The 13,030-nt window shown below is 37.3% G+C and overlaps 3 protein-coding genes across 4 annotated transcripts in view; 2 read left to right on the forward strand and 1 right to left on the reverse strand.

Annotated features, from left to right (window-relative positions):
• The window catches only part of LOC110841514 (putative glutamate receptor), a 19,860-nt gene extending 18,300 nt beyond the window's left edge, over nt 1-1,560 (reverse strand). The window contains exon 1 of the mRNA XM_022087139.2: nt 1,484-1,560. Within this exon, the coding sequence (XP_021942831.2) occupies nt 1,484-1,533 (50 nt within the window). The 5' untranslated portion in view covers nt 1,534-1,560. The remainder of the gene's footprint in view (nt 1-1,483) is intronic.
• Nucleotides 1,537-12,931, forward strand: LOC110841460 (CDK5 and ABL1 enzyme substrate 2). 2 transcript variants are annotated; one of them, XM_022087034.2, is made up of 6 exons: nt 1,537-2,691; nt 3,593-3,716; nt 4,246-4,361; nt 4,610-4,838; nt 7,350-7,667; nt 8,560-9,395. In XM_022087034.2, exons 1-6 carry the CDS (start codon nt 1,937-1,939, stop codon nt 8,626-8,628), a joined length of 1,611 nt encoding a protein of 536 aa, XP_021942726.1. In that variant the 5' UTR covers nt 1,537-1,936; the 3' UTR covers nt 8,629-9,395. The 2 variants fall into 2 exon arrangements, with proteins under 2 accessions (XP_021942726.1, XP_021942725.1); XM_022087033.2 differs by lacking the exon at nt 8,560-9,395 and adding an exon at nt 9,417-12,931 and having other exon boundaries at nt 1,539-2,691.
• The window catches only part of LOC147874260 (uncharacterized), a 37,544-nt gene continuing 35,306 nt past the window's right edge, over nt 10,793-13,030 (forward strand). The window contains exon 1 of the mRNA XM_087346041.1: nt 10,793-10,932. The gene's annotated coding sequence lies outside the window, so the exon portion shown is untranslated. The remainder of the gene's footprint in view (nt 10,933-13,030) is intronic.

A 13,030-nucleotide genomic window follows, 5' to 3' on the forward strand; every position in this document is an offset into this window, starting at 1 on the left:
ATTAGTGTAGTGTCACACAAGAGAACTTTGACTAATAGCGCTATAATTGTCGTCAAAATCGACAGAAACAAATGACGTGCAACTAAAACGCGAACACGATAGATCAATATTTTGTGCAGGAAGGCGTACCAACTCTCCCATACAAAGTGGGTAGTTACATACCACTCAGCACATTGTAAACTGCTGCCCTGACTACTGGGTGAATTATTGACTCTTAACCGATAAGAGGGGATATTTGATCATGTTTGATCTTAGACCTGTACAAAACACATATGTTAACATATCTGATATTCTTGATGTTTCGAAATTTTTAATTTTAAAATTTGACAAAATGCGTATATTTTTTCTCAGTCTTTGTTACTTGAATTCTTATTGTATTCTTCATCATTTGATATATATCATTGAATAGCAGCAAAGAAATATTTCCTTGACTCAACATCGTATTTGGGATTCAAACACAGTATAATTTTTGAGTTTGTAATCTTTACTCCTGTAATCTCCTTGCTGAAACAAACAAATTTGTTCTTCCCTTCTTCTTTTGTGCTTGGTTACCAAGCTACAGAAACCATCGTAACTAGGACTTGAACTCAGGACAGATTTTCAGGGTTATGTACTTTGTCCTGTAACCTCCTTATTGAAACAAACTTATTTGCTCTTGGCACTGTTCTTTCATCTTACTTAGTTTCTGATCAACTAAAACAGTTACTACTCAGGACTAACTCTGAGAATTTGTTTCCTGCTGTACAGAACTGTCCTAACAGAGTAAGAGCCTAATCATAGCACAATAACATTTGGCAGGTATTATTTTGAAAGGGTCAGGTACTCATATACTTCAAGACTATAGTCAAAAAGTTATACCAGTTAAAATCGTAAAATTAATAAATTAATTGTTTACGCTGTTTAAAGTATCAGTTTTGAGACAAATAAGAAAATGTTTGCATGTGCTCGAATAGTAACTAACACACTTAACACAGTAGTAACACAGCGTCAATACAACGAATAAGGATCACCTTCATAGACCAATTTCCAACATCATTTCAGAAGGGTGCATATTATGCAGACATCAAAATTTTCAGCAGTCTAACATCAAGTCTTATAAATGAAAAAACACAATTTAAAGTAGCATTAAAAATAGTTGATTGCATACTCTGTAGATGAATTTGTAATGTTTACAAATAATTCATAATGTTCATTAAGGTTTTCTTGTCTTTATGTAATATAATTTATTTATTGTGTCATGGGTGATGTATCTTTAACATAACACTTACTGCTTCTATGAACTCTTTGTTTATAATATGTTAAATATTTACATAGTATGAATTGTACTTGTAATGTATGTAAAATATATATATATATGGCATTATTATGACTTTTTACACATACTATTGTCATCTGACTAACTTATGGATCCATGGAATGTAATAAAGATGTAATAAACCTCGTTATCGATTGAGCTACCGCTCTCGATATATTAAGCACCTACCTGACAGATGGCAGAACACTCTCTTCATGCCTGTTGACAATAGTAGCCATAAAACTGAGTTGGGGTGTATTCGTATTATGTAGTTTATGTTATATGATTGAAGTGATATATAACTCTATTGTTTATATTGTTTTCACGTCATATTCGCATCTCTATGGTTAACGTGTCGGGAACTTATTCAATGAAAGGGATATTTTAAGTCTATGCAGGGAATCAATCTCAGGTTAAATAATCTGTGACGCAGACAAGTTTTGCAGGGAAAGGTTAGGTTGGAGATGGCCTTGAGCAGTTTGTGCAGTTGTTGGCAATTCAATGGTTCTGTAACTCATTATAAAGCTATTCCTGAGTTACATTTTTTATTTTAGTTTCTGCCAAATAGTAGTACGGTTGACATGATATGACATCGATTATTAGTATGACCCTATATGAAGAATAACATTCTAGGCCTTGTAGATGGCGACGTCTATAAAAAGAAATCGTTCTAGGCGTAGAATAGCTGCTTTAACGTTTTTGTCCAACATTTCTTTAGATGGTACTTACAGAGATACCAGATTTGCGTTCTACACCCGAAATGCGTCATTTGAGAAAGGGGCACACGAAAACAGACTGGGACGGGAATGTAATGTGGAATGTCCTTATGAAGGTGATTTTGAGAGTTGGAAAAGTAAGGACCTTGATGTAGTTAACACTACAGAATCTCTTAGGACAATTAAAAAGGGACAGAGATCACTTCAGGAGAATGAAAAGTCTCCAGATCATGAATCAAACAGTTCTGATTCAAATCCTAGTGAAACAACAACAACAACCTCTAAGGTATTTGATCAGGATGCACAAGTGCTGCAAAGAAATTTGAGCAGTATAACAAGTTCGTTTCGAGAGAGAGCAAATACTTCAGGGAGCGATCATGGTGGTCTGGACCGAAGGTTTGGGTCTGGGGGTCAGAAACGTAAATTCTTGCATCATCAGTCATCTCTAGTTGAAGACAAGTACTACCACAATTTCAGTAGCAGCGAAAGTTTGGGGTCAACAGTAGGTCGCAATAAAATTATCCCAGAGGTGGCCTCTCCACCATGCAAGGAAGTTCGTTTTGTCCGCCCTACAAGAGGACATCATTTTCAAGATGAGCGGTTGTTGCTTGTATCTGCCAGACATGTGCCCTTTCTTATATTTTCTACATTACCATACAACAAGGGCTGCCGGTCCAACAGGTGAATGTATATATATTTATTTAGTTATTATTCAAAATATGATATAGGCTCTCCTTGTGTAAGACTAATAGAAGATGGAACAGTTCTGTACAATCAAATTTGTCCTAGCTTATGCCTGCCAAAAGTTATGATTCTCAGACAGAATCTGTGCCACATTACAATAGAAAGCAAAAACTTGATGCTATTATATTATTTCAAGAAAACACTTGCATGTTTCAATCATTTCTAATTATAGTGTGTTTTGGAACATTACTACTTGCAGCCTGGCATGCCTCTTGCCAGTGGACATTAGAAAACCTATTCAGTAAGCCATTTATGTGAATTGGCTCAAGATTTTACCTTGTATAACGAATTCTTCTCGGGCTGCCAATTGTGTCAGGTGGTTGAATGGAGAAAACACCATCTTCGTCCTCATCCTCAGTGTACTAAAGTTCAAATGAGGATGCAAATGGTTCTCAAAACATTTGTGTTTTCCCCATTCAACTACTGGACACTGCTGGTAACCCAAGAAGAATTCATCATACTTAATCACCATGAAAGCTTCTGATCATACATTTTAACTTGTGTTAATGAGTAATTCCTGAACAGTTTCATTGATTGTCATCCATTTCAAAGTTTATTGTGTGGTGATTGATAATGATATCAAAGTTTGAAACAAGGTAACGTAAACAGGATGTTGCCATGCTGCTTTCCAAAGAGGCCTAACTCAGTGTGACCATTTCCCTATCTATGATTTTAGTTGTGATTGAGATTTAAGTCTTATAACTTGATGTTTGCTCTGCTTTTTTGTACACACAAAAGTATGATTTTCATTGCCATCGATTTTTAATTAATTATATTTGTAAGTAATGTACATTCTTCTGATCCCAGTTTCATTTTGTGATTTCATGGAATGTGTCAGGAATGACCTAAGGAAGGAGAGCGGAAGGCGGCGGCATACATCGGGGCCACGTCCTTTGTCAGCAATCAGTGATGGGATTGATCCTTTTGATCTGCTTGGTTTAGAAAAAGGGCAGGATGGACAGGTTTGTTGCTCTGTTTATATCTGAGCATTGTTTTTTCAGTGTGAGTGATTAATGATTGTTTTACACAGATTGATTTTGGACATTGTGTAGTCCTTCATTCAAAGTACCATTACAGAACAGACTAGGGAACTATTATGATTAACCAATAATCACTTAATACGTGTAATAATTTTATTAAGGACACAGTCACTTAAGGGAGTATTTATTTCAACTGGGTTCAGTAGATATTCCTGTTCACATCAGGTGTATGAATAAGAAGGAAACTTCCCAAGATATGTGATGTAATTGTGATCCTTGGACATTGTCATTTATAAGCTCACTTCATGAACCCAAAGTGCTCACCAGACTAGAGTTATTAACCACATGTGCAGTACACTAACAGGTTAATCAGTTGGGGAACCATAATAGTTCTTGTTTGTGGTACAAGAGATGTTTATATCTCACCCTTATTATTTTGTTATGCTCATATTTGTATTGATATTTACTGTATTATAAATCATTAATAATTTGTAATGACACTATTTTGCAGGAGATATCATATGGGCAACTGTTGGTGCCATCACGTCAGTTTCTGGTTCGTGACCGCAAAATGGTGTCAGATGAAGCTCCTGACATTGCTGGCTTCAAACATCATTTCGTTGCCAGGTAGCGTGTTTTTTTTATGTATAGAAATTTCACCTTGGTTTTCACCATGCACCGAGGATGGATTCACAGTGTCATTGAAGTTCACTGGCAGAAAGACATCTTCTGCATAGTTATGTAAGTATGATTTTGGTATTTTGGTTTGATACTTAGCTTATAACTTTGACTGCGATAATATCTCTGTCTGCCATGTATGGTAAAATATATGTGCATATTCTATACAATTTCAGTGTAAAATTTTTTAATTACAGGTGTTTCTCATATGATGTGCCAGGCTATCGCGGCTCTGCTCACTGTGGCTCTCCGCCAACCACATCCACAATACTGTATGAAAACAAACCAGCTGGACCCACAGGCAGTGGAACTAGTTTTGAATGGGATGACGCAACTCTTGGCCTGCAGTATGTGCCTAACCTTCTGGATGACCCAGAGCTAATTGCAGGCAAACACCGAACTCTGCTGACATTCACATCTTATATGGTCAGTCAGTTATTGTGGTTACGTCATGCCTGTGATTTAAAATAGAAAATGTTGTATTTTTAATTTATTTAAAAAAGAGGTTGCCTCGTTTGGGTTCGAGTTGCAACAGTATTTATTTTATCACTTTGGTGAAGTTGTTAAAGTTGGCACAGTATATTTGGTACATTTAAAGGAATAGTTTCGTACCATGTGTTATCCCTCGCCCAACCTAAACGCTCAAAAAACTGTCCTGGGTGAATTTACATTTTTGTTCTTAGGACTTAACACTGGAAGTCCGCTACTGGACAGAAACATCCAGTCTTTCATTTAATTACTTTTGAAGAACTGAATTATGGAACTGCTGCAGTTAAACACTAACCAGTTAAGACTTGCTGCAGGTGCATTGACAAGAGACTTATTCAAACTTAGGATAATAGGAAATTTCACTTACAGTACAGGTCTGAATAAAAGGAAATGGCCGTGCACATGCTGGACTCAGATATGTGTTATTTCGAAGCTCCTTCATAACTTTATTATTGAGAGAGCAAGATTGTTTGAAGTTTAATCAGTTATGGAGGCACGCTGGTTACAGTAACCACCATGGTGGTCTAGCGGTTAGAACGCTGGGCTTGTAATACTGAGGTCTCGGGTTTGATTCCCGGCAGTGCTCAGATTTACAACTTGTTTTGGGCAAGGCCGTGGTCCAGGCATCACGGAGTTTTCCTCCGGGGTTTCCCCGGTTTCTCCGTGGCATCCCAACAATTACTCCACTTTCATCATCATCATCTCGCAAAACGGGGGTCACAGCAGGAGCATTAAATGTCGCGGTCCCGGTCGAACCCATGTACTGATGGGTCGTGAATCCTGCTAACCACCAATGCACACCATGCTGAATGGTGTGTACTGGATATAAAAAAAAACTGGTTTCAGTGAAAGTATTGTTTATGCTCACCATTTTAATCTAATCTGCCACTCACAAGATTTAGGGTTTCCTTCCTGGTGATACTTCCATAGACCGTACAGTATGTTTGGGCAGTGTTCCTGCTGTATCATGGCTCCAGTTCACGGGTTTTGTTAGCAAGAGATGATGTAAAATCAGTGTAATTTTGTTGTAAGTGATAGGGTCTGGAGAGGTTAGTTGAACAATGTTGAATACGAACGTTTGGCTTGGTGAAAATATTATTTGAAGTTGACTACCTTGTGATGTAACTGGAAACGCCATCCACGTTTAAAATGTTTTCAGTAATAATACTTTACTTACTTGATATTACAGTAAGAGATAAAGGTGGTGTCCATAAATGTCCATGCTCATTTCACACAATATAACAGATTCTGTGCCCCACTTAATGGTACCTGCACCTTGTCGTGGTGGTGGGGCTTGAGTACCTCAGTGACCCCAAGAGCTATGTTGGCGGTAGCATAGCTACTGGTAGGGCCTCTCTAGCCAGATTGGTCGAGGGGGAGAGGTCAAACTAAGACAGGTACCCTGGTCCTCCAGGTTGGGGGTTGGTTGCAAGGCTAACAACCTTGCACCGTAAAAAGGAAGATGTTTCGAAACCTCGATGAAAGCCTCGGACAGACGGACCTAACAGAGCAGCGGAGGATAGGACCGAATGGAAGAGGAGAATTGAGGAGGCCATGGACCGAATACGGACCAGAGAGTCATAGAAGAAGAAGAAGAAGAAGAAGAAGAGATTCTGTGACAGATTGAAGTTTCTCCTTTTGTTATCTCTAGAATAATATCCAGATTTCAGGCTGTAAAGCCTCTGAGGGACATGGGTTATGTGTGTAGGCCTTCTGTTTGAAGTTTCCCCAGAGATAAAAAATCACATATTCAGGTTCAGGGAACATGAAAACCGTAGTCCAAAAGTACTGTAGAGCTCGCATTGATTTTTCTGCTATGTGTGACATTGTGTTTTTTTGCGGGGAATATAAGTGTAATTCTTAACCATGGTTCAGCACAAACACAAACGGTGTTCGTAGCTTACCTGCTGCAAAAATAAACATGCCGTGGTTCATGGAAAGTAACTGTGAACTTCTTTTCATGGTGGCAACCTGTTTGTGTTAATGCATGAGTAATGGTTTTTACTGAAAATATTTTTTAAAGTACAGATGAAACATTCAGTTAAATTGTGTAGTAGTGTATGATTTTCTTCGCTGAGAGAAACCAGTGACTTGTGGCATCACATTGTCGGACAAACAGCAATAAGGAATAAACCATTCTATATTAAATGCTGTGCTAGTTTTAATTGTTAAGGGTATGGAAAATCTATAAAAATTAGGTGAGATACAAAATTGTGTGAGCATATTCTGAAATAGTTTTGATAGTCAAGTTTGTGTGTAGTCAGAATTATCAGACTTTTCCCATGTCATCATCAGAAAATTAAACTAATTCTAGACTTCAAAACTTTAAAATAAATTTTCATAGTTGATGCTTATTGACTAGTTAATCAAAAAGGAGAATGAACCGTGATTGAATAATTAATTATTCTTTTCTCTCTTATGCTATTTATGGTACTGCTTCACTTGCAGACTTCTGTTATTGACTATGTTCGCCCATCAGACTTAAAGAAGGAGTTAAATGACAAGTTTCGTGCCAAGTTTCCTTCAGTTAAGCTGACTTTAAGTAAGTTGAGAAGCCTCAAGCGGGAGTTGCGAAAAATTGCACGCCAGCAACAAGATGGACCCGTGGATCTTCTTACCGTTGCACAGGCATATGTTTACTTTGAGAAATTGATCCTTCGCAATATGATCAACAAGGAAAACCGCAAGCTGTGCGCAGGTGCCTGCCTCCTGTTGTCAGCAAAACTTAATGATGTCAAGGGAGAGCCCCTCAAGGCTCTCATTGAGGTACAGTACAAGATCTTTAAAACTAATGTGTAAAAGAAAGTCAGATAATGAGTGGTCCATTTCAGTACTTCCTGTACAATCTGAGAAAGAGAAGTTTTTGTGCTGCAAGGCACAATCATCTTCCTGTTCCAGAGCTTGTCATACCAGGTTGCAGTCTGTTGTAAATATTTATTGTATCAGTGGTGCTCTGTTGTGTCTCAGCTTGTTTTTCTTCCTCTGCTCCCTGCCAGATGTCATTTAGAAACTGGACTATATTTGTTTTTAACACTGTTGATCACATGTTATAAATATGCAAGGTAGAAGAGTGTGTAATTTGGAGTTGCTCATCATTGAAGTGACCAGTGGCAAATTTATTTGAACTTCAATGTCAGGTCAGTCATTCTCAGTTCATCACTGCAATGGCTGGATACTGTAGCCTCAAACCATTGCAGAAAATCTGTGAGTTTCAGTGTAAATAAAAGTACGATGAATAGTCTTACCCTAAAGTAATTATTTGGCAGTATGGACTTTTGCCCATACAGGACTCGTATTCACATTGCATTTTTGACTGGGAATGACCTCGGGAATAAGATCCTTAAATACTGACAAAATTTATTTGCGTTGTTTGTGGTATATACATATGGAAGTAATATATTTTTTGTAGAATTCAAACAAGATGACCGACGGCTTTTCTTGCTAGCAAGAAGTGTCAAGTGGTGAAAATTAACATATAAATTTGTCTTCAACAATAGTACCAGTACTTGTGAAATTATATTCACAACTTAAAATAATGTTTTCTTGAATATAAAGTGTTTCAGGTGGTTGTCCTTTATTTTTAAAAATGGAGGGTCCCAAGCATCAGATTTGTTTACAGACTGATTAGATTAGTTTTTAATGTGTTTGATTATGTCAGATGAGAGGAGGAGAACAGTGGATCTGTGGACAGTGTTGTTGGCAGAAGACTGCACTGCAGAGCATATGACAGTTAAGTTTGAATGGAACATTGTAACCTTATGTGGCGTCGTTTCTCTCAATGTGACTGTCACTCACCCACCTTCATGTTTGAATCTTAGAATAGTTAGGTTTAAGTCAAAACATTGTAACTGCGAAGATTTCTGTCTTCTGGGTTGTTGCGCTGTGTAGTCTGGTCGATGTTTACCAACGTTTCAGAGGTCATACTGCCTCCATCATCAGGGTGATAAATATGCCAATAGGGTGTGTGGGGCTAGGTTTATAGGAGCCGGACTGTGAATAGAGTAGCCTGCCCCGAGCCAATGAGAGCAGGCGTGGGAGTGGACCAATAGGAGCGCATGGGCGAGTGTGAGAGAGGGAGAGAAAGGAAAAAAGAGGGGGGCTTGGGAAGTGCGTCCGGTGGGACATCGAGAGTTCGGTTGAATGTGATCGGGGCCCTGAAAAGGGCAAGGTTAGTGGTCTGGTTGGTTCTGGCGGAGCACTCTAGATCACTCTCGGAGCCCTCGAAGAGTGTGAATAAGAGGTTTCCATGACTGGCTCAGGTGAAGTCCATCTTCCCTGTTGAAGTTATCGGGATGTAATTAGATCTCATTGGCTTCCCTGATTATCCAATCCATGTAGTCGGTTTTTGTGGAGAGGATACGTTGGTTAACATTGACCAGACTACACAGCGCAACAACCCAGAAGACAGAAATCTTCATACTCACCCCTGTGAAAACCTCAAATCTTACATTGTAACTGCATTACAAAGTAAACATATAATTAATTAGATTGTAATTAAGTTGGATATTTTTGCAGAGGACAGAGAGTGTGTTCCGGCTGAACCGAAAAGACCTTCTTGCATCTGAATTTGCTGTCCTTGTAGCATTAGAATTTGGGCTGCATTTGCCAACCTGGGAAGTATTCCCTCACTACCAGCGTCTTATATATGAATCCTGACATGCCTGGGAGACCACAGTGTGCAGGAGTATGGCGTAACAGCATGAGACACTTGTGCAAAGAAACTGAAATTGAAAATTTTGTCTGCAAATGTTACTGTTGTCTGCAGGTGGTATGAAGTGCATGGTGTAGTTTCCCTGTAAGATCTGCCACCTTATGAAGTTAGAACCATCTGTGAATTCATAGAGGATTGTCATTAAGGTACGAAAATGACGAAAAGTAATTCAACATTCTTGACATCTTTAGCATTATATGGACTGAGAAGATTTTCTTGTAGTTACACGATCTTTTTTTCTCAGAAAGGACCATGTTTTACGAGCGGTCATTTAAAACACAAATCCTGACCTGCAAGTTTCACCCATGATTCTTTGTTTGTCTACAGGTCCCACCTGCATTTTGTCCATTATTTGTTTGTGTGCCTGTTTGTATCAGATTGATGCTTGATGTATGTAATACACATCAAAGTTAAAAGTCAGACCAACATATGTATGTTTGCTACGTTAGCCATGACTGGAACAGGCTGGTCCACCATCATATAGAATTGCTAATACTTAATACCTTGCTGCCTCAGGGCACCCTGATGATGGAGACAGCAAGTACCTCTGAAACGTTGGTACATCCTAGAAGACATACATGGTCATTAAATTGTTTGATGTACATGAATATGGCTGGGTAATTTTTAGTCAAAATCTCCAGTACTAAACATTATGAAAATCTGCCCTTGAGTTGTGCAGACAGACGAAAGCGCATAAAAGGAAGCAATTTTTCACGAAGTGCTTAAGTTGGTTTCTTGGTTTCGTGCCCCCGTTTTTTCTGCGCCTGCCTTGTTTTTAGGACGTGTCGTTAGGTGTATTGTGTTTTGTGTGTTTATGAAGTATTGCACATTGACTTGTTCTACATCCTGAACTTCGATGTGTATGAAATGAACCTATCCTTCCTTTCCGTCTTTGGCTGATCATGGGCCCAGGTAGGGAGGATGTACTGACGTCAGGACCATAATGCAAACGAAAAGTTTCTAGATTTTAGTGTATTTTGAACATCGGGTCATGGGTAAGCGCAATTTATGAATGGTAGTTTTAAGAAGTTTCACGTACTTCGGCTTGGCTAAGAAGTTTGAAATCATTTCGTCGTGTGACGAGACGTATGTTAGTTAAGAGTTAAATTGGCGAGCTCTGCAGCATTCGATATAGAAAAATAACCAAACGCCGGGAAGGAATAAGAAAGTAAATTCTGCTGACACCTGTGAATTGGACCCAGTGCTGTGCGTTACATGTGCCGCTGTTTTACTCGCTACACGATACAGTTCGTTAGCGGCAGGTCTTTAATATAAAATGTGACCGAACTGTGACAATCGGCAGGTGCTCAACGCGGCAAGGTGAGTTATATGCAATCAGTTTTCTATTTACATTCTAATTGAAATCGTTTGTTTGCACGATGTTTTCACGCATCCTCCACACTATTCGCGGAAGTTCCGAATGCTCGTAATTTTACTAGTGAATTTATTTTAGTATATGTTTAGGTTTACCTTCTTTATTTCGGAATTTGGTGACTGATTATGTTAGGTTATAGTAAGCTTATTTAATTTATATCCGCTATGTTATTTTTGTTCTATTAAATGTAATAATCATGTATGTGAGATTATCAGTGCTCATTACCAAACTCAATTTGCTTCTGTCTCATTACACTTTACATCCAAAGTTATATCAAATACAAAGAATCACATGAAATATTAATATCATGGAAAATTAATGTACATCAAACAACTTTGTATAATCACAATATGATTTCATTACAACCCGCCTTTAATATTATGAACTCCATTATGATGGACTTTCACTGTGGGGTAGGCCAATTTGTTGAAATAATAGTAAAAACAGAAAATAATTATTACGCGACACATGCTCAGACAGGATTGTCGAGTAGGGGAAGGTTCATTGCAGTGTTTAGGTTATTTTTCCTGCGCTTGTTGATTATATTCTGAGAGTGTTTGCATTAACAAATTCTAGTTGTAAAAGCAAAATGTAATTGTTCTGTACCATGTTTTACAGGAATAACTATATAATTTATATCTTTTTATTTAGGGGTGGGAAAAGGTCCAGTTTCCAAAACGTGTTATTTTGTTTAACAGTTGAAGGTCAGAGTCCCAGAATTTAGTAATCCCAAGGAATAACTGTATCGTTGATTACCTTAAAAGTTATTATAAGGATGGCGTATCCAACATTTTATTGTAGTTAAAACAGAATCATACTTTTTTGTGGATATTAGAATTTATTTATGAAACTTCATACAACATAGGAGATTTGGTCTTAGCAAGATACACCTGTTTGCTTAATAAATATAAAGAGTTTACACTTAATGTCAAAACAGTTTAGATCACCTGTGTTTTCAAATGTAGTGATTTAAATGTAAATATATTGCTGTGCAGGAATCCGTTTGTTTCATCTCAAATAAACTGCTAATCCGCAAGTAAGCCTTCCTGTTATGTAAAATGTTAAGTGCGAATTGCTTTCCTTTTACAACCTTAAGATCATATATCTTCTTTCCCTTGTCTCATACATAGTCAGATTATTTTGTTATTGATTTTACATATATTTTTAAAAATTAATTTAAAAGTATTTTTATATATATTTAATTAAATTATAAATTATTATATAACAAGGAACTTGGTGATTTATATATGACACTGGGTATTGTTAGGATAGAAAACTTTAAGAGGCTGTGATATTCTATGTATGTAAATCAGAGGGCAAGGAAGAATGAATATAGGATTTTGGCTGGGAACAGCCACTTGGAAGACTGAAACAGATATGGAAAAATAACATTAAAATGGATTTTTAGGACCATGGGTTGTGGGATTGAAAGATGGATGCATCTGGCTCAGGGTCATGTCCAGTTTCAAGTTTTCATGTCAGATGTTCAGTTAGGTAAAATCCACTGGCAGAATATTGTTTTATACTTCACCAACTCAATTGTATTTCCTATTTTTTATACCAGTATGACTCACGTCGCTCAAAACTAAGGAGATAGGTATAAAAATACAAGATAATTGCAACTATTAATGTCATTTTTATGCCATTACTTAAAGTGTATGAAATGAATACATAATGAAGAAGTTATGTCTGTCCATATGTTTTAGTGCTGGGGACTTATGCTAAGTAATGGAATTAAACTTAATTTTTACATGTTTCAATCTCCTAGAACGCATATTTCACATGAAGTTCCAATTAAACTTCTTTGAAATGTTCATAATAAAAACTTTGGTAAGGGCTATAAAACATAGATTGTTATTGGGATCTGAAGTTTTATTTGAAAAGGTTTTTAATGCAATGTATCGTTAACAAAATAGCATACAAATAAATCATGATTATAGATGGTGTGATATGTTTTTAGTTGATTACCTCTGTCAGTAGTATTATTCTATGTGTTATTTCTAATAATGTTGTGGAATTATTTACATACAAATGTCTAACGGA

This window comes from Zootermopsis nevadensis, unplaced genomic scaffold (assembly GCF_977971745.1).
Source record: "Zootermopsis nevadensis isolate Lab colony 2312 unplaced genomic scaffold, Znev_1.0 Znev_ptg000010l, whole genome shotgun sequence".
NCBI classification, from domain to species: Eukaryota; Metazoa; Arthropoda; class Insecta; order Blattodea; family Termopsidae; genus Zootermopsis; species Zootermopsis nevadensis.

Bases quoted from the DNA above. Each gene is read 5' to 3' on its own strand.
- LOC110841460 (XM_022087033.2), top strand. From the start codon at position 1,937: ATGGCGACGTCTATAAAAAGAAATCGTTCTAGGCGTAGAATAGCTGCT. The intron at 3,717-4,245 runs GTTTGTTGCTCT...ACTATTTTGCAG, and splicing joins AAAAAGGGCAGGATGGACAG to GAGATATCATATGGGCAACT. The intron at 4,362-4,609 runs GTAGCGTGTTTT...TTTTAATTACAG, and splicing joins AAACATCATTTCGTTGCCAG to GTGTTTCTCATATGATGTGC.